The 27,655-nt window shown below is 41.9% G+C and overlaps 1 protein-coding gene and 1 pseudogene across 4 annotated transcripts in view; one reads left to right on the plus strand and one right to left on the minus strand.

The window, feature by feature from the left end:
* Positions 1-27,655, minus strand: part of Spin1 (spindlin 1) — a 50,920-nt gene that overhangs the window by 4,526 nt on the left and 18,739 nt on the right. For all 4 annotated transcript variants that reach the window (XM_075969659.1, XM_075969660.1, XM_075969661.1 and 1 more), the window contains 4 exons: positions 24,365-24,571; positions 19,934-19,982; positions 7,795-8,048; positions 3,463-3,696 (listed from right to left, as the gene is read on the minus strand). In XM_075969659.1, coding sequence (XP_075825774.1) covers positions 3,463-3,696; positions 7,795-8,048; positions 19,934-19,982; positions 24,365-24,416 — 589 coding nt within the window. In that variant the 5' untranslated portion in view covers positions 24,417-24,571. The remainder of the gene's footprint in view (positions 1-3,462; positions 3,697-7,794; positions 8,049-19,933; positions 19,983-24,364; positions 24,572-27,655) is intronic.
* On the plus strand, positions 26,887-27,193 carry LOC142848760 (small ribosomal subunit protein eS27-like pseudogene; annotated as a pseudogene).

The following is a 27,655-nucleotide window of genomic DNA, read 5'->3' on the forward strand; positions in this document are numbered from 1 at the left end:
CCGCTAACTCAATGACTATCTGAGACCCACCACAGTGATTCTGGTACAAATACACAATATAAACTGAACCCTGCACATGATCAGTTCTTTTAAAGCAGAGTGAAAAAAGAAGTACCTTCTCCTCAAAACTTCCTTTCCTGCAGGCGGCACTGCTCTATATCACCTCACATTTCCACAGAAACTTCCAAGTTTACCAAGGGATTCCAAAAGCATGATGCCAGCTGATTTGACAGGAGCTCCGAGGGTCTACACTTCTACTGAAGCTTACTTAGCCAGCAAAGGGACCGGATTCAAACCACAGGGACATGGCTGCTTCAGAGTTTACCAGAACATCAGTACTATTCTAACAGGAGATAACCTCCACACAACTGACAAGAAACAAAGAAGCTTGGGAAGGCACGAGAAGATCAAGAAGTGGCTGGAAAAGTTGTAGCATTATGTGTGGAGGCCTTGCACGTCTATTCTTAGCACAACAGCACTTGTTTTGATGGATCTTCCTCTACAGTTGGAGAATGCTTTTAAAGAACACTCTTCAGAACATAAATCCTAGAGTATACAAATAATTTTCTTTGTAAAAATGAACAAACTTTAATAAAAAATTAAGTAGTCATTCCAGACCAGATAAGCATATCAGTAAGTTCCTTAACGGACTTCTTCATAGAAAAACGTCTTTTAAAAAGAAATTGAAATGACCATCATAACACTAACAGTGTTTGCTAACCACAATGTCTCAGGCCACGCATGGGTCCACGTGTCTGAGGAAACAGTCCTTTCAGAAAAGGTTCAGCCTGATGTAGATGGAGGTTTATGCCTCCAATCCTAGCTCTCAGGAGGCTGGGATAGAGAATCTTGAGTTTGAGGTCTTGGTTAAATAGCAAGACATTGTTTCGAAACAAAACAAAAACTAATTAATAAATAAACAGGATTATCCAAAAATCACATTAAGAAAACAATTCCACTTATAGTAACTTAAAAAAATTTGTTAGTGGCAAAAGAAAGGAAATGTTTAGACTCTGAAAATTATAAAACTTGGTTGAAAACCATCACAAAGCTCAAAGTTTTAAAAAGCATCCTCACTTGCAGACTGAAAGACTTGCTACTATTTATGAACATGAGAGGGCAGTATATTCTGCAGACAGACAACACCAATGTCATCAGCACCCCAACAGAATTCTTTATGAAAATTAGCAAACTAATTTTAAAATTCATATGCAACTGCAAGATACCGAGAACAGCCAGGACAGTCCTAAGAAGCAGTAGAGAGGGGTCTCGTACTTCTGATGTCAATACTTACTACAAAGCAATGCAATGAAGACAGTATGGGATCTGCAAGGACAGACATAGAAACAGGAGAACAGAACTGGGGTCCAGACACATTCACGTATCCACAGCCAAATGATTTTCAACAAGGTGCCAAAACCATTCTATGGAGGAAAGAATAGTCTTTTCAACAAGCAGAGCTGAGTCCAAGGGAAGCTACATGAAAAAGAATGAGTTGAACTCTTACATCCTCACTTCACGCTATACCACATTTTAATAATAATAAAAATCCAGTTACAAAATTTGCAATGTTTAAGACACCAAAAACACAATTAACAAAAGAAACAGATGATCTGGGCCTGAAAGTTAAAAACTTGGGTATCAAAGATCAATCAAAGAAGTGAAAAGAGAGATGAAATGGCAATGCACACCTGTAATCCTAGCACCCCAGGGGCTAATGTAGGAAGATGGAGAGTTTGAGGCCTGTCTGGACTGTATGGCAAAGTGCAGGCCAGCCTAAGCGACATAGCAAGATTCTGTTGCAACTCTGGGGGACATTGCCAAGTGAAAAAGAGAGCCCACAGAAGAACATAATAAACCTGATTTCTAATAAAAGACTAGTATCTAGAATGCTGACTCTGAACAATCCTATCACCAGAGATACACAAATGTACAGTAAGCACACAAAAATCCCTGTGACATCAGTAGTCACCAGGGAAACAAAGCAAACCACCCAGGAGACTACTTCATCCTCACTAGAGGAACTATTGGGATGAATTTTAAAGACAAGAGAGTGCTGGTGAGAACATGAGGAGAGCAGATCCTCACCCACTGTTGAAGGCAATGTGAAGGACACAATAAACAATGAAACCTGGAGTTGCCACTAAGACCCAGCAATTCCACTTCAAAATCCCACAGAGAATCTCAGATGCAAATGTTTATAAAACACCAATATCCATAGAAACCAAAACATAGTAACAACCCAAATATGAATCAACAGCTAAACAAATGAAATAGGGTATACTCCATATAATAATTTATACTTGAACACTATTTATAAAGGATGAAATCCTAAAGCATGGTCTAACACGAGGAAACCCTGGAATCATGTGAAACAAAAAAACTAAGTCACAAAAGGTCCCATAAAATCCATTCCCGTGGAGTCCACAACAAGAAAATGTATCCAGAAAGTCAACGTATCCACAGCTGCTTAGGCTGTGAGTAAAGATAGGGAGATGAGAAATAAAAAAGCTGGGCACAGTGGAAACAGGGCGATCAGGAATTCAAGGTCATCTTCAACTAAGCAGAAAAATCAAGACGTGCCTCTCAAAAGGTGGGGTGTGGTGACGGGCGGTTTCTGATGGAACAGTGTTCTGAAGCTAACTACCTCAATGAGCACACACATCTGTGACCACACTAAAAAGCACTGCATTGACTTCAGGGCACAAAAAATGACAGCAAAATGAAAACTGCTCTGTTTAAAGCAAAACCTGCCTGGGCACAGGGATGCATTCCTGTTAGTCCCAGCATTCTGGAGCCTGAGGCAGGAGGACTGAGTTTAAGGCCAGTTTGAGTTATAAAGTAAGTTCTGGGTCAACTTCTGCTACATGAGACTTTCTCAAAAAACAAAAACCAAGCTTCCAAAACCAGGTCACCCCACATTAGCTCCACCATTCTCACTTTGTCTGTGATCTAGCTGCTACGGAAAGTTCCCTCCCCGGTTCAGTTCTGTTTTGTTGTGTGCTAGGAATTCAACTCAGAGCCTCATTCATGCTTGGCAAGCCCCATCTGTAGCACTGAGTTAAGCCTCCAATTAAGTTTTCTGAAACTACTATTCTCTGAAGTCTAATATTCAGATTAAATTATCACTGTAGATGACCAGCTGCAAAATAAATCAGGAAGAAGTAGGAAAAGCCAGACTGACAGTGAGAAAACAGCTGCTATCTATAAATAATGGAATGGATTTACCTGATCCGCTACATGGTCACATACTTTCCACTAATAAAAAATCCCATTGTAGTATTTCTAAAAATTTAAATAACCTTTCCAAAAGACTTAACATTTTTATCATCTAAAACTCACAAGGAAAAGTTTGTACACACAAAAAAACACACCTGCAAACCCATTACTCAAATACTTTAGCTAAAATATTAATTCCTTTCAAATCACCAAACCCAAAAGTTGCTGATGTGGCCAACTTACTAGAATCAGGCATGATGCGGAGATCGCCTTCTTTGTAATCATCTAGGAGCTGGTACATGTACAAGACAGGGTCTTTCTCATAGGTGATGTAAAACCATGTGTTCATGACAGGTGCCCGTGCCAAGACCATCCCCCTCCACTCATCTTTAGAGCCATCTTCTGTTTCAAACATGTGCTCCACTGCTTTGCCAATCATTGTGTCCGCTAAGTGTGCGTCGCTGATCCGAGATGTGGCTGGAATTAAAAGAGCAAAACACTTGAGCAAGTGTTTACTAACAGAGACAAGCTTTCCCCATGCAAATCATTAGTGAACATGAGCGTGGCCAAGAGATCTAAGCAGCTACCAAACAAAAAGGCAGGGCTGGCACACATGTGGACTAAACAGGAAGAAATCTGGCCTAAGGTGAACAACAATCTGTTTTGTTCTTATTTTTAGATTTAGTTCCTCAGCATTACACCTAAACCACAGGTCTTAAGTAGTTTTTGTTACTGCTTATTTTGCAGTTACCTAAAGCTATGAGTTAGTATCTGATTCACAGATAGAAAGAGCAGAGTTCCCACACAGCACATGGTGCTGACCCTTTCTTAGTAACATTTGATGAAGTCCTCTGAACTCTCCATGAGTCCACCCACCCTCACATAAATAGCAAAAATTAATAACACTTTGTTATTGTCTTAAAAGAAACTGGGAGTTTGCTTATCACTTTATTTTCATGTTCTGTAGTTATTTACTCTTATGCCTAGAATCTAATCTCCATAGTAACCAGAGTGAACACTGCACTTTCTAGAGAAAACTGTCATTTATCATTTAAAATTTTCTCACCTTGTTGCCATCCTTCAGCCCCTAAGTCCATCCTCTCTTCGAAGCATACCCCATCTACCCAGACAAACTTTCTTCCTTCTTCAGGGGACAGGCTATTTCCACAAGGTCTCTAGAGCTCAACAGGACAACCAGGGACAAATGGCACCACCAGCCTCATCATGTGTTGTTCTGTTCTTATTTAACAGTCCTTATTACCTAAAGCTGTCTTACTTTATGGATTTGCTGACATTGTAGGTATCTGGACACTGCGATGAAGCAGAGGCTTGCTCCCTGTTTCTAGCTCTTAGCAGTTTCAGACTGCCTGTGTGGTATTATGAGATAGCCCATTTGTGTGTGTGTGTGTGTAAAAAATGCCAGGCTTTCTGTTTGCGTGCTGTTTTTAATATTAGACAGGTTATAAGGGGTCCTATTGACATTAAGGTCTCACCAGTCCTCACATTCTAGACAACTGTCTTTCAAAATAATCAGATCTCCTCTCTAGTCACTTATCCAGTTTCTCTATTAAAATCAAAAGGAAAAGAAATTCAGATTTTCTAGCTAGGCAAGTATACTGCTACTCAATTTAATTAGGACACACATACAACCTGTTCATGGTGTTACATATGTAACAGTAATCAGAAACAGCACAAAATCACCCCCCCCCCCCAGGACACTTAAAACATACAGGGGCACATACACATCAATGGCTTCTTCAAGCCAGCAATCAATAAAAACTATTAAAAATAAAAAAAAACATATTTTTGCAAACCTTAATACCTAGTTAAAATGTCTTTTAAAAGTATTTTTTCTTTGTGTATAGATGAACACAAGTATGTTTTGGGGTATATGCAGAGGCCAAAGAAGGATGTTGGAGCCCTTGGAACTGTTGTGATAGGCACTTGCTGGATGTCTGTCCTCTTCAGTGGATATGGTCCTCTTAATTCTCAACAAGCATTCTTAAGTTACTAAGCCATCACTCTAGTTCCCTTAATGTGTATTTTTTTTTAAAAACAACTTCATTCAAACTATTGTTTCCAGTTACGTGAGATCCAGCCTCACAATGATGTGAGTTTCCCCCAGATAATTCTAGATGCTCACCTAATACTACAAAGTATGCAAACAGTAACTCCCTAGGTCAGCAGCAACAGTCTGAACCAATTACCATTAAACTCTTCAAACTGTTTAAACTGTTACACTACAACTCAACAACAACAACCACACAAAATTCTTCTGATTAAAAATATGAAACTTGAAGAAACATTTCTCCAAAGATGATATACAAATAGCAACAGGCATGCAGGGACAACACAGCCTTAACTGTTATCCTTACACCTACAGATGGTTACTATCAAAACAGAAATCACTAGGTGATGGGGGCAGAGATGAAGAGCTGAAGCCGCTGTGGATTGCTGCTGGAGCTGTAAGCCTCAACAACACAGGGAACACTGTGGCAATTCCATTAAGAAAACATGAATTATAAGACCCTATAATCAGGCAAAACCACTTCTGGGGGAAACCACCCAAAGGAATAGGAAAGTTTCAGAGAAGTCACAGATAGCCACATCCACAGCAGCTTCCAACATGGAAAAACAAAATGGGGTACATAGGTTTATACCAGAGTATGACTGCCAGTGTTCAAAGGGAAAGCATTCCTGCCATGTGCTACTTTGTGGAAGGATGGAGTAAGTCACAGAAAAAAAAATATCCAGAGTGGTCAAATCCCTAAAGACAAGAATGGAGAGCACATGTACAAAAATGATGCAGACAATAAATTCTGCAATTTTCTTTATCAAGCTTGGTTCGTGTGTGTGTGTCTGTGTGTGTGTGTGTGTGTGTGTGTGTGTCTGTCTGTCTGTCTATGTGTGTATGCATGATGAGTTATGCAGACTTTTCCTGTAGAAGAAGGAACTCCACATTGCAACTGTGAATAACTGAGGGTAAGGAGAACAAATTCTTATCTTAATGTTGGGGAAATAATAGGGTTAGGGACCTTAAGGGTCCACAGACCTTGCCTTGGGAACCACTGACACCATCACATGTTCTTCAGTCTCTTCACCTGGCTTTTTCACCATCTCTAGTATCACTATAACTAAAATTCAATGTACACACTGAAGTGGGCTAGAAGACTGTTTCCTCCTACACAGAACACAAAAGGCAAGTAACTTTCTAGATTCTACTCTCATAGTAAACACTAAAGTTAAGAGTGCATGTCTAGTCAAGTATGGTTGTTTGCATCTATAATCCTAGCCCTCCAGAGTCTGAGGCAGTGGACTACTTACTAACTGTATTGGACACAGTATCTTGCTAATCTGAACCACCATTTGGACTCCTCTCTTCAAAGTGCTTTAATTTACAACTATAATCCATGTCCTCTGACAAACGAGACAACCCAGATCTATAAAGAATACACACCACCCTTGATGACATACAGCCCGGGTGCTCACAAGATTTGCTCCTGTCCTATGAGTATTCACGAGAGAAGCTTTGACCTAGAAAGCAGATAGACTGAAATCCTGGGTCAGAAGACGCCTACCACCGTGCAACACCACCAAAGCATGCAGTTACAGTTTTCTAAGGAGCCAGTAAGACATTTAACATCCACATTTCCGGGAGGAAGTCTGACCTCAGTTACACCAGGAGAAGTTGACAGCCAGGTGTGTGGCACATGCCCACCATCCCAGCTAGTCAGTCAGGAGGCCGAGACAAGCGGACCGACCATATGAGCTCATGCATTAGAGACCATGGGGCTCAAGTGAGCTAGTAGTTCTGCCCTATAAAGTGTTATAGCCTTAGATCCTGTCTCAAAAAAATGCTGAAAATATAGGATGAAAATGTAAAACTCTGTGAAAATGTAACTTCACAGAGAATGAGAAGACTTTTCACAACTGTGGGGCCTAATTTTCAAATGGCACAAAGACTTAAAGGCAACTTTCAAAGAATATACATCAGTATTTTAAGAAGCAGCAGTTAGCAGCAGCAACACATTTTGAAACATATACTTTTAAGTAATACTAACTTGTGAATGTCCTACTTAAAATTGCCATCAATAATCATTACCTTTAACTTAAACTTTGTGCCTTAAGGAACATTTATAAGGTAACCCTGAGACCACAGGACAGAACAATTTTTCCCCTTGCAAAGCTTACTGAAAAATGGACTCTCATCCTGGATGCTTCCAAGGACATTTAGTGTTTACAATAGACAACAAGCCAAAATAACCTACTATTTCCTGAGCTGTCAAGTCAAGGGGCCATATCAGTGAGCCAATGACCATCACAGACAAAACGAGCAACTGGAAAACTGGAAATCTCTAGGTCAAAGATCCATCTTTATATCTGTCATAAGGCCCTTAACTGTGGTTTCAAATCATCTTCTCCGGGTCAGTTTCTGTGTTAGTAAGTGGTACATGTTTATCAGAGGTGTTTGAGGTCTGACAGAAGTAACAAACACTAATAATGAGAATCAAAAAGCATTCAATTGCCACTTTTTAAAATAATAAGGTTTTTAAAAGAATAACTTTAAAGACTTACCAACTCTATCAGGGAGGACTTCAAGTGCAGAAACTCTTTCATCTTTATTAAGTTCTAGTCCATAAACACAGTCAAATCCATCATACTTTATAAGATACAGGGAAGGATTCACGGGCACCTGGTCCAGGACAGTCCCCTTCCACTGGGTGATAGGGCCGTTGCCCTCTCTCCACCCATGCTGAATCCTGCAGCCTACGATGTTCCGCCGGGGCTGGGACACAGGTTTGCTTGGTCCCACACTGGTCCGATGTTTTCTGTATTCACACATACAATGTATTATTCTCACAAATATGCACATCTGGGACTCAATACAGTCACTAGCTTGCATGTTCATCATTACACATAACCCTAAGGCACGGGCAAACTCCTTCTGGTGAGCCAGAATGACCACAAGTTTCAGGCCAGTCTGGACTGCAGAGCCAAATGTGCTGCAAAAACAAAGAGCTAAAGAGATGCCTCAGTTGGTAAGAGCATCGGCTAATCTTGCAGATGACCCAAGTTTGTTTTCCAGCCATCTATATGGTGAATGTCCTCTTCTGGCCTTCTCAGGAAATCAGGCACACATGGAGTGCACAAACATACCTGATGGAGGCACTCCCAAACACAAAATTAAAACAAAACAAAAAAACCCACCACTTAACGTTTTATTCCTTTTTATGCCCTGGTAACCCTGAAATAAACTAATCAACACACAGTTGGACTACAGAGTTCGCTCAGAAGCAAATTTCCTCACATACTAGAATAATTCACAAGCACCTTATAACAGTTTATGACAAATAATAATGTAATATTAGAAATACTGCAGCAACATCAAACCAGTGATTTAAATATTTACACAAAATGCTAATACTTTGGTTGTTTGTGTGTGTACACACATGTACATATAAGAACATGTGTATCCATGTAGAGGCTAGAAGTTGCTACCAAGTGTCTTCCTCTGCTGCTTTCCACATTATTTTCCAAAACAGTCTCTCACTGAATCTAGAACTTGCCATTTAGGCTAGACTGGCTTATCAATGAGTTCCCAGGATCCATCTATCTTAGCCCTGCCCCTAAACTACGGGGATTACAGACACATGCCCCATCCGAGGACCCAAGCTTAGCTCCTTATGCTTATTCAGAAAGCACTTTACACAGTCATCTTCCCAATGCCCATCCTGGCTCTTGATAGGGGGGTGGGAGGGTTAATTACACTCTGAAATACAAATACAAAGGATAAGACTTGGCTTGGATGTAACTTGGGCCAAACCAACTTGACAGATGTTGCTGTGTGCCAAGAGCAAACAGGGCTGAAGAGGCTCACATGGCATTTCATAATTTCTTACAAATTTACTGTCATTACAATAGCTAAAGCTCTTATTATATATAGCTCTTATTATATATATACATATAATAAAAAGGCATTTACTGTTTACAAGCACTTAGCCCTGACAGAGGTCCTGGAAACAGTGGGTCTGTTGCAAACATAAAGAAGGACATCTGAGGCAATTAAGCACTGAGCCGAGAGGGAATGAGAGCTGAGGCAAAGTGGACCAGGAAAGGGATTGAGGCCATGTGTAGAATCTCTAAACCAGACACTCCCACACTCTCCTCACCATCTTATGCCCTCAGAACCTTCTGAGAAAGCAGCACACCTTCCTCCAAGGGAGGGAGAGTCATGTCCCCAGGCCATATGAGTACAAAAGCCTAACTAAGCAGGGAGTGACTAGAGTCAGGTAAGAAAGTCCAGAGACAGGATCACAGTAGACACAGGTGGTTAAAGGGAATCCTGTTTTAAAGAGGACACCCAAGCAGAGCTAAGGAAGCATAGGAACTTCTAAGGTCACCTGCTCCCCAGCCCAGGGATCCTGATGTACAATATACAAAAGTAGCTTAAAGAAGAAAGAAAAAAACATTCTTGATTGAGTTTTGATAGGTAGTAGAGGTTAGCCAGAAAAATATATCCATGTAGTAGATAAAGCTATTACCAGCACTAAGCAAATAACAGAAGCCAGGTAAGAGAAGCTGTCCAGATGATTGTGCCAACAGGTGCCTGTTTCTGGGGTTGTCTGAGAATGTTCTGGAAAGAGATCAGTATTTGAACTGCTGGGCTGAGGAAAAAGGATGTGTCCTCAGCAGTGCAAACAGGCTTCATTCAATCTGCTGAGGGGCTGCACACAACAACAAACAGGAGCACACCATCTTTTTATTTCTGCTAGTGGACCCAAGCAGGAACATAGTTTTCTTCTGCTTCTGGACTAGATCTTCCACCAGTGGCTCCTGGTTCTCCGATTCTGCATCAGAACTTTACCATCAGCTCCATAGTATCTCTAGCTCACGGACTGCAAGGGAAGGAACTTCCTTGCCTCAATATTACATGACTCAACTTTTCATAATCTTTATTTCTAGCTCTTATTGGTTCTCTTGCTCCAGAGGATCCTGACAGAGGAATATGTATCACAGAATGGAAAAGTTGAGAATGAGACAATGTGAAAACAGCTAGGCAAGGTAAGAAACAGACAACCTGAAGGTTTTGGTGATGAGACAAACAGAGAAGAATCTGGAGAAATGACAATGTGGGGGCTAATACAGAAATGAGTAGACAAAGGCAGCAGGAGGCAGAGACTGAGGAATAAACACATGGCAGTGGGGAAGGACTTCAACAGAAGTTGTCCACAGACTACAATCAAATGCCAAGGACCAAAACTGCTCCAAGTTAAACATCTCAAAAACTATATCCCTGGGAAGTCAGAAAAAGAATGGCTCATGCTGAGACATGCCACATAAAACACATCCTTTGTACATCCAGGCAAAGACACCAAATCACATGTACAGTAAAACAATGAAATCTGGACAGCAGCATGTTATGCCAGAAGAATGAACTTGGGGCTCCTCTGGGAAAGAAACAAAGAGCCAGAAGGGCAAGCTGACTTCCAAGCAGAAAGACCACAAGTAGAAAATTGTAAGCATGTCCAAAAGCAGGGAACACTCTTTTCATCTCTATGTGTCCCTTAAATGTAGCACTAAAGGCTGACACACAGCTCAACTCAGGACTGACAGGGAGTAACAGATACAGTCATTGTAGAACAATACAGAGGAAGAGAGGAAACAGTGATCCTTGAACAATGAAGGGGTGCTTAGGGAGGCACATGTCAACCACAGTTGACAACCCCCAAAGTTTCAGACAGTGTAGCACCATCCTTTAATTCTAGCACTCAGACCCTGAGACAGGAGAGTCAGGAGTTCTAGGATAGCCTAAACTATACAGTAAGACTCAGATCCCCCCCCCCCCAAAAAAAAAAACCTTAGCCAGGAATGAAGACACCCTCTGTAATCCTAGCATCCAGGAGGCCGAGACAGAGGAAGCCAAGTCTGAGGCTAGTCTGGAGTACACAGGGAGCTCCAGGCTTATCCTACGAACTAGGCAAAGAAACTCCCACTAACTACCTTTCTAATAATACCAACATAAACAGCATACATGCACACAAGCATGAGCACACCACAATACATTTGTGGGGGTCAGAGTTGGTTCTGTCCTTACACATTACATAGGCTTTGGGAATTAAACTCAGGCCACCAGGCTTGCTTAGCAAGCATTTGTTCCTTCTGAGCTACCTTACTAGTTCCCATATGATCACTTTTTATATTGCTAATTCAGGGAAGACGACTACACCTCAAGGATGAGCAGCAATGGAGGGTATGATCCTGGCAGAACTCATAGGATTTGAGCTCCCCCAGCAGCAAGAGGAAGTGGCTGAGACGGCTACAGTAGCACAGCAGCTGGCTCTGATGGGATTACAGTGTGCTGTTGCCTGTGCTTACATGGTATCTGAAAATAGTAATCTTTAAAGTCCTTTTGTGGCCAGGTGGAAGTGGCACACACCTTTAATCCCAGCACTCAGGAGGCAGAGGCAGGTGGATCTCTTGTGAGTCCGAGGCCAGCCTAGTCTACAAGAGTAGTTCCAGGCTACAAAGAAAGCCCGTCTCAAAAAATCTAAAGGGGGTGGGGGCTGTGAAATTTTAGTAGCGTGACTCACAGGTCAGTCTCATAGTATCTGAGAAGACAAAAAATATGCAACTGCCACCTATTCTGACACTGATTTAGCACAATTCCCGACCTCTCTCTCACAGAACCAAGATGATAAAAAGAGAAGAAAAGCTTCAATAAAGCTATCAAAAGTTTGTAACTACTAAACAACACTCAGACCCTCAGACCCAAGAGGACTACTAAATACGTGCAGTTTCTAGGGACAAATATCTGCCCTTCTAAGGGATTACACTTGTCTTGTAACACCAGAATCTTCTCATCGACACTTTTTACCTCTGTCTTCATGCAACCCACTCACAAGCCTTCATTCAATTTTTATGACCATGTCCCAGAGAACTCCCCTGTACAGGAACAGGCTCACAACAGAGGCTGTGGGAGGTACCTCGCCGAGGAAAGGATGTGAAGGATTCCACCAGCACACATACCACTTCCTAAACCCTAAGTAACAGACATTGTTATTTCTGCTTACAATTGCTTTGTCTATTCAGGATTTTTGGTACTTCCACATGAATCTTGAAGGTGTTTTTCCAGTTCTGCAAGGAATATCACTGAGATTTTAATGGGGATTGCACTGAATCCAGTTTTTTACAGGAGGAATTCTGTCAGTCCAAGTAAATCATTAAATAAAACAGGAAGTCAGTATCTAAAGGTAGGTAGGCCTTTTCCACCTTATTCTATTTCACTCCAAATGTTTATTCTAATGCAAACCATAGTTGGGCACCATTTTGTTTTATTTTTGATTTATGTGCACATGTGTGGGTATATATAAGCCATGTTTGTGTGTAGAGACCAGAGGATGGCTGGCAGGAATTAGTTCTTTCCTTCCATCATGTGGATACTGGGGACAGAACTCAAATCATCAATCAGGTTTAGCAACAAGTGTCTCTTTTGGCTATGCCATCTCACCAGCCCTTTTCAATTTTTAGAGGCAGAGGGTCACTCAATAGCCCAGGCTGGCCTTGAACTCACATTGATTCTCATGCTTCAGAGTCCTGAGTGCTAGGAGCACACGTATACAGTACAATGCTGTGGATGTCTGAATCAAAATGGCCCCATAAGCTCATATATTTGATTGAATGTCTGGTTCCCAGTGGATTACTTAGGAAGGATTAGGAGGTGTGACCTGGTTGGAGGAGAGGTGTTACTGAGGGTGAGCTTTAACTTTCAAAAGCCCATGTCTGGGGCTGGAGAGATGGCTCAGTGGTTAAGAGCACTGACTGCTCTTTCAGAGGACCCGGGTTCAATTCCCAGCACCCACGTGGCGGCAGCTCACAACTGTCTGAAGATCAGTTCCAGGGGATCTGACACTTCACACCAATGCACATAAAATAAAGTTAAATAAACCATAAAAATATTTAAAAAAAAAACAAAAGCCCATGTCTCACTCTTTCTGTTTTAGGTATGTAGATAAGATGATGCAAGCTCTCACTACTACTGGTGCACCTGCCTGCCACTGCTCTAGCATGCTTGCCTAACCTGCCACAACACTCCCCACTATGAGAACCAGGACTAACTTCTGAAACTTCAAGTAATTTCTCAAATAAATGCTTTTGTACAATAACTAAGACATATGCTCAGTTCAGGGTACCATTTTTTATCTGTTTACAGAGGGAATCCTTCTCCTGGATCAGTAAGGCACAACATACCAAAGCCTCACCATAAAGAACAGCAATACCTCAAGGAGTATGACTAGGGCTTTACTGAAAGATAATGTTCAGCAGTACATCTTACTGACCAAGTAATTAAGGTCTATCCCTACACTGAAATAACTATACAACTATTAAAATTATAGGAAAAGAGACCCAGGATGGAGCTCATTGGTGGAGTGCTTACCAAATATACACAAGCCACAGGTTTAATCACCAACTTTATGAAAGAAATCTAAAATTGTAAAAATTAAAAGATATTGTCCCCATTTGCTTGAAACATTTTTTTTTTTAATTTAAAGATGTTTTAAAAACACAAATGTAAGCCAGTCTTCTGCTAACTTCAGGGTCTTTCTAAGGAGGGGAGAGATGTATTCAGATTCTGCTGCTAACTCCAGGGTCTTTCTAAGGAGGGGAGAGATGTATTCAGATTCTGCTGCTAACTCCAGGGTCTTTCTAAGGAGGGGAGAGATGTATTCAGAGTCTGCTGCTAACTCCAGGGTCTTTCTAAGGAGGGCAGAGATGTATTCAGATTCTGCTGCTAACTCCAGGGTCTTTCTAAGGAGGGTGGAGATGTATTCAGATTCTGCTGCTAACTCCAGGGTCTTTCTAAGGAGGGTAGAGATGTATGCAGGTTGCTTGCAGGCCTTGTTTGAGGGTCACTGCCCTGGTTCAAGCAATTCTTTGCATCTCTGTGCTTTGTCTACTATATAATGAACTCCAGACAAAGAAGAAACAGAAGGGATCCAAGAGAATGTAACATCTTGTCCCAAGAACTAAGCACAATTTAGTAATCAGATTTGTTCAAAAGCAAAATGGATAAGAGGCTATCAATCTGAGAGGGCTCAGGGGTAATGGGATAGAGGATATGGATGGAGGGGGCTGGAAGAAGAAAAAAAAGGGGGGGAGTGATTTAACTATATTTTAATTATAACTACATTGCATAAAATCATCAAGTAATTAATAAAAATATTGTTTAAAAAAGAGAAAGGCAGCTGGGGGAGGGGTACACATCTTTTAACCCCAGCACTTGGGAAGTGGAGGCAGATGGATCTCTGAGTTCAAGGTCAGTCTGATCTACAGAGTAAATTCCAGGACAGCCAGGGCTGTTACACAACAAACAAACAAAACCCAAAGAGTCAGGGGAAAAAAAAGGAAAGACAAAAGGGAAATGAGGGTGGAGAAGATGGATCTTTGGGAGGGGCGAATATGATCACAATACATTTATGAAATTCTCAAAGAATTAATAAAAACTAATAATTAAAAATAAGCATTGAAATAGCAAGTTAACACTGAGATCTGTTCTAGAATTTAGTGGCTAAGAGACGACCCGGTGGGTAAGGAGCCTCCTGAACTAGCAGGGGGGAAACGTGCCAGCACTCACATCCCTGGAGCAAGATGGCTAGACTAACTGAACTGGCAAGCTCTGGGTTCAATGAAGAACTCTGTCGCAATATATAACAGAAAACACCAGCACCTACATGCACACACATGCCCCTCCCCAAGCATGTTGACTATACATACACAAGGCTGAAGGACTGATGCAAGAATATTTGCCCTTATGATGAAAGAAAACTCATTTCTCTCAATATTGGAAACAAGTGACAGACGAAAGCTCTGTATGAAGCTCTCAAAGGAGAAACCTTTGGGGAGAGAGTATCTTTCAAGTGAGACAATGTAATACATAAAGGGGAAGGAAATAATGGAACAAGAAGGATTAAATGGGTCAGGGAAGAGAGGGCAAGGTAGAGAAAGGAATGTGAAAAGGGATGATGAACATTAAAGGCCTTTAAAAAACCATTTATCTTACATGTCTGTGTATGTGCATGAACCCTCGGGGATCAGAAAAGGTAGTCAGACTCCCCAGGAACTGCAATTAGAAGCATTGGTCCTAATCCATGTGGCTGCTGGGAGCTAAACCCCATTTTCTAGCAAGAGCATTTAGTGCTCTTAATTGCTGAGCCATCTTTCCAGCTCTAAAACCAACTAAGAAAAATAACCCAGCAGGTGGAAGACTTATACAGTGGAAGCTTTATAAGACCAAAGACATTAGAGAGTGGAAAGATCTTCCGTGCTCACAAACTGACAAAAATCACACTGTGAAAACAAAAGCTGCCTACAGACTCTGTGCATTCCCCATCAAAATCCCAGTGACATTCCTTACAGAATTAGAAAAAGCAATCCCCAAACTGATATGGAAGCAACAAAGGTCCCAAATACCAGAGCAGTACCACCTAAGCAAAATAGTAAAAGGTCCCCAGACCACACTCTTTCATATGTGGTCCCTAGATTTTAAGTTTTCCATCTCTGAGGGAGTACAGCTAATACTAGAAAGTAGACAGTGAGAGGGGCAAAAAGAGATTTTAAGAGTAGACTGGGGACAAGAAAAAAATATGGCATAAAAGCTGAAGGAGGGGGTCTGAGGGAAACATGGTAGGGGAGGACAAGAATCAAACAAAATGAAGTACATACGAAAATCCCAAAATAAAATCCATTACTAACTCTAAAAAGAAAATAAAAAAGGAAGCCAATATTTAATATACCATGTGTATACAATAAGTTCTATTAGTCTGTCTGCCATATACTGAACTTGGCTGCATGGATGAATTACTGGTGATTCTTTCCAGTCTAGTTGGTACTGTTATGCCAAAGCAATTTTTTCTTTGGATTCTACAAAATTTAGAAGAAAATAGTTAAATAAAAATTGTGGTCTTTTTGCAAGATACAATTAGAAACTTGTTTCTCTGGCGGCTTGTTTTATGTAATTTCTAGGTGTAAAATAACAGCAAAATAGCAAGATGAAATAGAACATGGAGTTAACTCAAGGTGACAGAACGGTTACATGTTGTGACAGATTGAAGACCATTAACATTGTTGTCCTCCCAGATACCTTGGATACCTCGTGGTTGCCTGTCTAACCTCAGGATTTATGACACAAATAACCCATTTTCAAGATGAGGAAGAAAGCAGAAAGCTCAATGAATATGGTGTGGTAGTTAACCCACTTCTAGACATAGCTCAATTATTGATTAGTTGTCATGCTTCAGACAGGTTTCTTAATCTCTTTGGGCATCAGTTTTCACATCTGTAACAAGAGCTCATGACTCCAGCTCGACAAGGGTACCATGAAAATGACATGAGACCACACCAGAGATCAACAAGGAGGGGTAGTGAGTGATGCTCTCCATTAATGACTGGTGCTTCAATCTTATTTACAATTTGCTCCTTGAGTATGTATATTCCTGTAGGTGATACATATGCCTGAGCACGTGCATCCACATGTGTATGGAGGTTAGAAGCTGACACCTGGTGTCTTCCTCTGTTTTGAGGCAAGATCTCTCACTGAACCTTCCCACTGCTGCAGCTGACTTTTTACAAGGGTGCTGAAGTTAAACTAGGGTCCTTCCTATGCTTGCTTGCAAGGCAAACTTTATAAGCAAATTAGTGGATTGGGTATGGTAGTGCACGCCTTTAACCCCAGCACTTGGGAGGCAGAGGCAGAAGGATCTCTGTGATTTAGGCCAGCCTGTTCTATATAAATTGCAGGTTAGCTAGCGATTCATACTAGAGGGACTTTGTATTAGGGAGGGGGGATTAAACAAATTAGTAAAACACAGGACACCCCTTTTCAAAGACAGTTCCTTGAAATGGAGATCTATCCCCCATTCAAATGGAGGAGGGAGAGTTAACTTAATATATAAGAATAAAAACAAGCCACTGTAACTAAGTTCATTCAGATGCTTTCCCAACTGTATTTTCACTCAAGACAACTTTAACAGCATCCCAAACAACTTTATGGAACAAATTCCAGAAAGGTTTGCTTGATGTTAGCCTCTTAAACCCAGCAGGTATTCAGCACACAACTACACAGATGATTTCCACCAACATCAAAATGAAGAACACAGCTATAGCAATTGCCTAGCCTGTTAAGGCCCTGGATTAGATCCCCAACAGGGACAATGATCAAAATACACACATGCCATTTCCTCTGTGGAGATAACTCCTGAATTCTCCTATCATGGCCTAGGGATGTGTGTGTGTGTGTGTGTGTGTGTGTGTGTGCGCGCGCGCGCGCGCGCGCGCGCGCATGCGCTGACTGCAGCTCTCCTGATTTTACCTCAGCATCTAACTGTAAGGGTCGCCCTGAGTCTCCCCACACTGTGGAGAAGGAACAACAGGACAGGGACTGTTGAGGATGGAGGAGCGAGAGCTGAGGAACTCAGGTTCTGTTTGGTATTTGGTTTTTATTAAAAAAAAAAAAATCTATTGTAGGAAGAAGCCTATGTTGAAAAGCGAACCACTCACTGATCTGCTTCAACCCTTGATTTCAGATATGGGCAAGCTGCAGCCATAACACAAAGGAATCTGCAAAGCTCTGTGTCCCTGCTGACTCCATCCAAGATCACTCAAGACATTAATAGCCAGCACCCAACAAGGTAACTTTGGATTTGCAGTGAAAATTTCATTTCACCTTCTGGAGCACAACAAAGCACTCAAGGCTTCAAAGCTTCGGATCTTAGCCTATGAAGGCAACAGATGACGTTCCCTACAATGTGGAACAACCAACATGAGTTTTTTTGTTGGTATGCCTATGGACCCTAAGCTGTGTGCTGGGGGGGGAGGAGGGATAATTTATTTTTTGACAATTTTATACATGTCTACCATGTATCTCAACCAATTACATTGATAGTTTTAAGCAGTTGGTATTTATTTCTTGTGCCTGAAGGGGTCAAACCCATAAGACAATAAGTGCTCAGCATTACTTAGGAAAGGCAACAAGAAATCCCTTCCATGAAATGCATCCAGAACACAACTATGGGACCAAACAAACGTAGTCCGACTTTCCTTTGGGCTGCCAGCTCACAAATAACAGGTAGACTTATTATGAAAGTTTGGCCTTTAGTTTAGGTCTGTCTCACCAGCTCTTATAATGTAAATTAACCCATTTATATTAATCTATGTCCGGCCACATGGCGTTACCTCTCCTTCCATCTTACACCTTGTGTTTTCTCTCCTACTGGCTGGCAACTCTGCCTTCTACCAGTGTTCTCTCAATCTCCAGAAGTTCTGCCTAACCTCTTTCCAACTATTGGCCATCTGGCTCTTTACTAAACCAATCACAGCAATATATCTTCACACAGTATACAAATATCCCACAATAAACAAATGTCTAAGGTTAAGTCAGTGAAAGTTTAGCCAATGGTAATTACTTAAAATAGGTTTTTAAAAGGGTGTGGGATGCTAAAACACTGTACCTTAATATTCTTAACTTCTTTTAGGTTATTCTATTCTGAACAAACTACTTTGGTCTTACAATAGTGGTATTTTACTTGTCCCTCACCTACTCACTGTCTAATATTTGTGGTTTGTATTTCTGCCTTACTGTTATTCTCTATTTGAGGCAAGATACTGCTTACCATTTATACCACACTAATGTGTAGAGACACCAAATAAATGATCACATCACTGGGTACAGCAAAAGCAGGAAGATGATGAGACAAGGTAAGGTCAATTCTGTCCTCAGGGAATGGCACACTTACCTAACTTCCAAATTTTTGTTTTCTAGGTCATTTCCTAAGATGACCATTATATTTATATTATGCACTCATCTGAATGAGAGACAAGTTTGGTTCAATCATCAATCATTACTGAGGGAACTCTTGTTTGAAGAGACCTCCCATGACCAAGAGACCTCCTATTCTCTTCAGCTCCACTGAGGCAATGAGCACTCAAATATCCACTGTGAATCACTTGGGAGCAACTGCTGCAGGCTGCTTATGCAATGGGAAGAGGAGGAGGAGGAGGGCCATCATCAGTAACTTACATCCCTTACACTCAAGTCAGTTAGAGTGGCACATCCGTGACTCAGGCGTACAGTCACCACTTCATGGCGACTACAGAACTAGAACACACTTGTCACTTTAAACACATGTCTACTGCTGGGCCTGAGGACATATGCTAGCACATATGTAACCACAGCAGTTTGGAGTCTGAGTCAAGAAAATTACAAGTTTTAGGCCAGCTCAGACTATACATTGAGAAGATCATTAAAAGAAAAAAGAGAATAGTAAAAAGATGTTTAATTCTATTTTAAATGAGTATGCTTTCTATAAATTACAAGTACAAAGAGGAACATGGTAGCTGGTTAGGTGGACCCTAGTATCAGATATGTCTGCTCAGCTTCTTGGCTAACAGCTATCAAGACCTGTAGAGGTCTTAACATGTGCGTATCCGTGTGTATGTCGCCCCCTCCCCCGTCCACCCATGCAGCTGGCTCGCATTAAGATAGAGGACAGCCATGACTCAAAGGCTTTTAACAGCTGAAGTGCATAGCTGACACACTTCATCCAAACCAAAGAGAGGAAGTGGACAGGGGTGATCACACACAATTACAAGACTTTTAGGAGGTGAGCTAAGAGGTAGTCCTGGTGCTAGTGATCCAAACACAGATGTGAGCGTGGCTTACTTGTGAGATGTCCTCTTCTTCATCATGTTTACAGATACTCCAGCATGACCTGCAAGAGAGGCAAATGACAGTCAGCAAAAAGTGGATTAAAAACAAAAGCCTACTGCGTAAATCCTAGAACAGGTCATTAACCACCAACATATTAGAGCCACATGTTTATTTGACTTCTGAAAAGGAGATACTGAGTAGACAGAATGACAATCCCAATGGTTCTTTGCTTCCAGATCAGACATAAAAATAAAGCCAGTTACACGTACAAAATTAGTAAGTGACATGCCTGACCACAGGGAGAGCTACTTAGAAGAGAACTCCAAACCTCAGTGAGCTGGGGGTTAGCAAGGGTCCACACTCTGGCTAAACAGGAATCTGGATGTAAGCAAATCCTGAGAAATCACAAATCGATAAAGCTATTCAAATTCCATCTAGGTACTTCTGGGACTAATGAGGCAATCAGAAACAAAACAAAATAAAAAGACTGAAGAAATTCACAGAAGCCTACACAAACAGAATATCAAAAATCCATCCTCAACACTTGCTTGATAAACTTAATGCTTTTTAAAATGTAAAATGTCCAACTACTTCTCTTAAAAGTTATAAGACAAAAAAGGTCTAAGTATCTAACTCAAGGCTGTCAGTTTGCTCTCCAACACACAGATACACACACAGTAACCCAGCTTGGTGCCACATGCCAGCAAGGAGGTTATGAGCAAAACAACATGTTTAGTTGTTTTTGTTTTACATTTTAAGGATATTAAAAGGTAAACACATCCAACTGATCCCTAGACTCAGGAAGTATCAAGAAAACAAGTGAAACCAGGATACAGTAAGTCATCCCCACTGAAGACCCACTGGGGTGACTAGCAGGCTATGTAGATCAGTAAGGTCAGTCCACAGTGACGCAAACCCCCCAAACTTACAAAAAGAAATAACTGAGAAATGAAACCAGATACCTAGCACATGGGAAACTAGACCGCAATAAAGAGGAGCACGGGAAGCAATGGCAGGTAGAGCTGGGATGAAGCATGTGCTTAGGTATCCTGAAATCATACAGAATGTATTTGCTTACCAGGTCACAGTAAACTACATAGAAACAAAACAGTCCTGACAGTTGAACGCGTGTTTCAAGCAGAATAAACACACAGACTGAGCTTAGGGGCCACAAAGCGCAGCACTTTCACTCATCGGATGCCTACGTAAGTGGGGCCAAATATGAAGAAGGTGTCAACACAAGGCAGAAGAATGTTTTCTGGGAGGCTTCTTCACTCTGTGCAAACTCCCTTCTCCCTTCCTTAAGTGGAGCCTCTACAGCTTTTCAACACTAAAGCAGACACTGCAGCTCGCAGAGACAAAGTGGCATGTTGGGACCTGGTGCCAGGAGGGCCACCTGGACTCACTGAGGCAAGAACAAGATAACAAGAAAAGGAAGTGTGTGAGAGCGACAAAGTCAGCCAGAGTCAGCCAGAGTCAGCCAGAAGTGGGAGCAGACATCCCTGGCATGTCCCTAGACACCTGTGACAAGATGCAAAGGAAGGATTCCTCAAGGTATGCTAGAACTATATGTAATGTACCAAACATTCCCACCCCTCTCCCATCCCATAGTATCCCAAGCCTCATAACCCATCCCCACCGTTCATGATCCTACTCTGGGCACACAGCATGCTGGCTTCTAGAAATGGGTACCTCAAATGCCACACAGCCAGGCCACTGCCTCTGACCCTTGAAGAAAAACTTCACTGAAGCAGGCTTTCTTGGACGGCCAGACCCCAAATGGTAACACAGAGACTTTTTAATCTATGTGCTACCCTGGGGCTCATGTACCTATCTAAGTACTTTCCATCCGGCTTTCTCCATGTCTGTCCCCTTTCCTCTCTGCCCACCAGCCCTGACCTAATCAATCAGGTATCTCAGGCAGGCAAGGAGAAACAGCAACACATCTTTACATAATAAACAAATATAGCATAAACAAAAGCAACACATAGTTGAACAATTATTCTGCAACACAAACAAATGTAGCAAATTTTTACTTATTAAACAAATACTCTATTCCAGAACAGTTCCCTGTACACCATGTATGATGTCAGTGTTGACTTTCTCACTGAGACCCTGCTTTTTCACTAGGTAAGAAAAGGTAACTAAGCATATGCCAAAATAACTGTCTAATCCTAGATATAAAGAAATGGTTGAAGCCACACAGTGAGACTGAGGCGCTGGAGAAGAGCAACATGGCTGCCTGGGATCATCTGAAAAATCAGAGGTGACTGGGAACAGTGCAGTCAAGGGACTGATGACGAGTGAGAGACCATGCAAGGAGTCCCTAAGCTCCTGAAAATTAAATTGTAACCAAGACAATCGGGTCATGCTCATAAAGAGTTTAAGTTGCTCCTCTGTCCTTATCACAAGCAAAACACTAAAAATCTCAACAGTACTTCTTAGACTGAGCAGAGTTACAAGACAGCAATTGTCCGTAAATTAGAAAGAAGGAGAGAAACAGAAGATGGCACCTAGGCAGTGAGACCCCACCCGGGAAACCGTGCAGGAGGAACCTCACAACTGATGCTGCTGGAGTTACTAGAGCCCGGTCAGACAGTGGGACTGAGGCTTACTTGCTCTTAAAAAGTGCTGGGCAATGGTGGCGCACGCCTTTAATCCCAGCACTTGGGAGGCAGAGGCAGGCGGATCTCTGTGAGTTCGAGACCAGCCTGGTCTACAAGAGCTAGTTCCAGGACAGGCTCCAAAGCCACAGAGAAACCCTGTCTCGAAAAACCAAAAAAAAAAAAAAGGGCCTAGACTTTAGTTTACCTCTAAAGGCTGATAATCTGGACAAGCTGCCTTGTGCTCCTAAGGCAGGGTGGCTGAGATCACACACGGCATTCGTGCCCAAGAAGTTGAGCAAATCATATGACCAGGGAATGAATTAATGGAAAGAATGAGCAACATACAAAACCAGATAGGTAGGAGATAAGATGAAATCATTTTTTAATGAAAGAAGCCAGGCATGGATGCACATCTACAGTCCAGAAGTTGGCAGCAGGGGCAGGAAGACCACATGTCAAATCAAGATCAGCACAGTCTACATGGTAAGTTCAAGGCTACCCAAGGTGACATCTGTAAAAGCTGGGCTTCTTTAAACTGAAAACACTCTGCAAGTTGGTCACAGGCCTGAGCAACAAGTTCTGGAACATAACCTCATTTAAACTTTATCATGCACTTCTTTCAATGGTCAAATGCCTAGAAGGTTACATACTCAAGAGTTTTATTTATCAGTACAGCAGGTTGGTAAATGCCTTTGATCCTAACCCTAGGGGCCATGGACAGGAGGATCAGGATGTTGGCTGGCTCATTTACTAATTTGTAAAACATTCTGTAAGGTTATTTTGTTGTTGTTGTTTGGGGAAGAGAGAATTTTAAAAATCAACATATTTAAGCTGGACAGTGGTGGCACATGCCTTGAATTCCAGGACTTGGAAAGCAGAGACAGGCAGATCCCCAAGTTCTCCAGGCCATCCTGATCTACAGAGCAAGTTCCAGAACTGCCATGGATACAGAGAGAAACCATGTCTCGAAAGTTCCACCCCCCCCCCCAAAAAAAAACCCTACACTTTTATTCTTGTTACTTTCAGCCATGTGCCAAGTGCCCCCCCCCCCCAAATCAGAACAGATTCCTGTTTCAGGGCAAGGGTGCAGGCTTAGTTTTTGGTTTAGTTTTGTTTCTGAGACAAGATTTCATGTAGCCCAGGCTGGCCTGGAAATTGCTATGGAATGGAGAATGGCCTAGAATCCCTGGTCTTCCTGACTCCACTTCAGAGTGCTGGAATTACAGAACTCTTTCAGTTTAGATTCACACCAGTGCACTTGTTCCAAATAAACATTCTAAAAAGTGAGTTAAGATCCCCCTTTCATCCCAAAGCTACTCAATCTCCTAAATCTCACTAAATCCAACATCCTAACATTTCAGTTTTTCAAGTAAAAATAAAACCTTGATTTTATTCTATTCTTAAACAGAATCTTGAAATTCACTTGTTAATTTTGCCAGTTACCTATAAATTGCTAGGTTATGCAGAAAACAGTATTTAGCATGGTGGTTCCCTTTTCAGGAAATCAAAGCTCTTCCTTCACATGCAGCAAGGTATAAAACACCAGGAATGGAGAAGAACACACTGCCAGGTACTATGTGAAATCGCTGTTCTATGTTCTAAAATGTACACCAGGCCGGGCGGGTGGGATTAAAGGGCGGCCTTTAATTCCAGGACTCGGGAGGCAGAGGCAGGCGGATCTATGGGAGTTCGAGGCCAGCCTGGTCTACAAAAGCTAGTTCCCGGACAGGCACCAAAGCTACAGAGAAACCCTGTCTCGAAAAACAAAAAAAATAAAAAAATAAAATAAAATAAAATGTACACCACACTGAAATACATACAGAGCTCCACTGCTTACCTGCATCAGCTCTAGACCGCTGGCCAGGTGTCTTCCCGAATGGGGTCTTCATTCATCTGTATTTATGTGAGCAGCAGAGCTGCTGGACTAGGGTGAAAATCCAGTATTTTCAGATATGAAGCTTCCCACAGGTCAGTATTCTTGTTAACCCACCATCCAGGTGTCTCTTCTACAAGTTCAGCAAAAACATGTGGATTCCCAAGCACTCTGTAAAATAAACATCAAGACAAGAAAACACCAGTGAGCCTCTAAATGACAGAAAATTAAAGCACAGTTCTCAGGTAAAGGGCACTAATCCCTGAAGCAATGATGTGGTTCCCAGCAAAGGCAACGAGTGTGAAGGGGAAACCTGGGCCGAGTGCAGACCCAGTGGGGAGAAGAGTCTACGCAGAGATGAGAGCTCTTTCCTGTTATAGCCAAAAACACCTTGCTGCTAAGCACCAGGGCAATGAACACCAGGATGTACTAGAGCATGGCCTTTTTCCTGGGGGCAGGGGGAATAGCAATAGTGCAGGTACTCAGAAAGGGCAGATGCAGCTGGGAAAAGGGGGATATAATTTGGCTTCTCCCTTCCTGCTCCCAACCTCTCAGAAAAAGATTCCACAAACCCAAGAGAACTCCCGAAGAAACTTTCCCACCCACACAGATGCTAAATCACTTCACTAAAGTAGTACCATTTATATCAAATTTGGTTCCAGGAACACTACAGTCCAGGTAGTAAAACATTACCATAGACATCACAATCAGACACATTTTTAACGGCTGTAGAGTCACGCATGATTGTTACTGGCTTAGATAACTGCCCCTGTGGCCAGTCTTTTATTTTAGAAGGCTTCTTGTAACTGCTAAATAAACAATTCCAGAGATCTGTGCACCATCACCCCTCTCCCCATTGTTTTACCATCTTTCCCTATTCAGTCTCTAGCTGAGATTACAAGGACGGTTCATCACAACCCAATGGTTGGTCAAGTCTTCCCTTGCCCGGCACCCTTTCTGCTGAGCTTACAGATAAAGCACTAAACGTGAAGGTAAAACATCTAAGTTTTTATGTCAAATTCTCTTGTAACCTGAGCAGCATTCAGCACTGCTAGTCAGCTTACCACATGCACTGCAAAGAACTTCCCACCACCCCAAGTGACAGCTGCCCAGAGCCCCGGGGTTACTATAACACAGATGCAATGTCATGAGCCCTCCAAGCTCAGTCCTGTCATTGGGTCAACCAATTCCAACATACCTCTGCATGAATTTTACCACTAGAGTATTGGTGGCATACAATAAACAAGATATAGTGGCTCCCAACTCTGAAAGCTAACCCCTGGGGCTGGAGAGATGGCTAGGCCCCTAAGAGATCTCGCTTGTGCCACATTTAGTTCCCAGCAACCACACAGAACCCACATTTCCAAGGGATCTGACACTTCTGACCGTGGGCCTCAAGTACACACGTGGTAAACACACAGGAAGGCAAAACACTCACACAAAGCAAATCTTTTTTGCTTATTTGAGACAGTCTTATCTTAAGACAGCCCTGGCTAGATTCAAACTCAGAGACCCAGATGCCTCTGCCTCCCAAGGGCTGGGATTAAAGGCGGGTGCTACCACATCTGGCTAAAACTAAATCTTAAAATCAAAATAATAATTAAAAAAAGCTACCCAGACTCCACCCATCTTCTCTGTTTTTATTTACAAAACTTCAAAAACTATGAAAAAATGTAACATATACATATTAACACGGTCATTCCTGATATGAAATTTAAGGTTACTAATGTTCTGAAGTGCATGTGTGTCCTCACTAGGAGATTATGTCTATCTTAGCAACATTTTCTGTTGCTATTTCAAGATGAATTTAACAGATCTTTAAGAGAGACTGAGGAGTTCAAGCATGGAGTCTTCTGCTTTCGCCTGCATGCAGCACAGGTGGGCATAGGTCTGAGGACAGCCTGGGCGAGAAGCTTCCCCCGCCCTCTCAGTCTGTCTCTGTTGTTCTTCACCTCCACCTGACCAGTGCTTCCAGGGTTTCTCCTGTCCCCTCCTCTCCATAGGACAGCTGGGATTAGACACCCATGCTGTATCTGCCTTACATGGCCAGCACTCTTCACCACTGAGTCATTTCCCCTAGTTCTACAGGGGACTTTTGGAGCAAAATAATGTGCATAAAGTTCCTAGAAGAAAGTCACACCCACCACTGACTAGACTGAACTTCATGGATTGTGGAATGAGCTGGAATGCTACAGATCCAATCAATCTTAGCCTATCTTTACAAACCATTACAAACCATTGACCATTCGCCTAAGTGTCTGTTCGAACATCCTTATGACTATCAGATAAACCTTTCTTATAATGTATAGAATGTCTTCATATAGCACCTGAAACCTTTAACAGACTCCTCTACTTTGCTGCAGCCTGCCTACCTGATGTTTCCACTAAAATGTCTTGGTTTATAACTTCATTTTGTTCCTAAACTATAAAAATTCCATGAAACCGCCTTTCCGGCGGTGACAACCTCCCTACGAGAACATGCATGCCTCTCGCAAAGGATCTCCTTCATCCCTCTCCAGAGGAGGAAAAGAGGAAACACAAGAAAAAGCGCCTGGTGTAGAGCCCCAATTCCTACTTTATGGATGTGAAGTGCCCAGGAGGCTATAAAATCACCACGGTCTTTAGCCATGCACAGTCCTGTGTGTCGGCTGCTCCACTGTCCTGTCAGCCTACAGGTGGGAAAGCAAGACTGACAGAAGGATGCTCCTTCAGGAGGAAGCAGCACTGAAAAGCACCGGATTCGAGATGAGTGGGAACCATCCCAATAAACACATTTTGGATTAAAAAAAAAAATCCATGAAACCAATTCCATACTGACTTGGAACAGTGTTTGGAATAGCCTTAATCTCTATACGTAGGCCAGCTGTAGAAATTAACGCATATTCCCTTTGAGGTAAGAGTTGTGTTTAATGTTAATAACAAGGCAGCACGTCTACATTCTTGAGTTACAAACAGTGAATACAGTCTAATCTCATTTGAACTCGTTTAAAACCATCCAAAAACGCAGCTGGCTCCCCAAGATACTGAGTATAGCTGCTGGGCCCTGTTCTTATCTGAAGAGAGCCACCGGGGGCTTTGAAAAGCCAGTTAAAGAAGGGCATTCTGAAAAAGAACTGTTCTTTTGGCTGGAACTCATTTAATTCATTCACATTTTCTAAAGATACAGATCATCTTTAAGTTATTGTATTATGTGGTTAGTTTAGTAAATAAAAACTGAAGGAAGAAGTAAACAAATCTAGTCCTTTCTAGGACAGC

Source organism: Microtus pennsylvanicus, chromosome 4 (assembly GCF_037038515.1).
Source record: "Microtus pennsylvanicus isolate mMicPen1 chromosome 4, mMicPen1.hap1, whole genome shotgun sequence".
NCBI lineage: Eukaryota > Metazoa > Chordata > Mammalia > Rodentia > Cricetidae > Microtus > Microtus pennsylvanicus.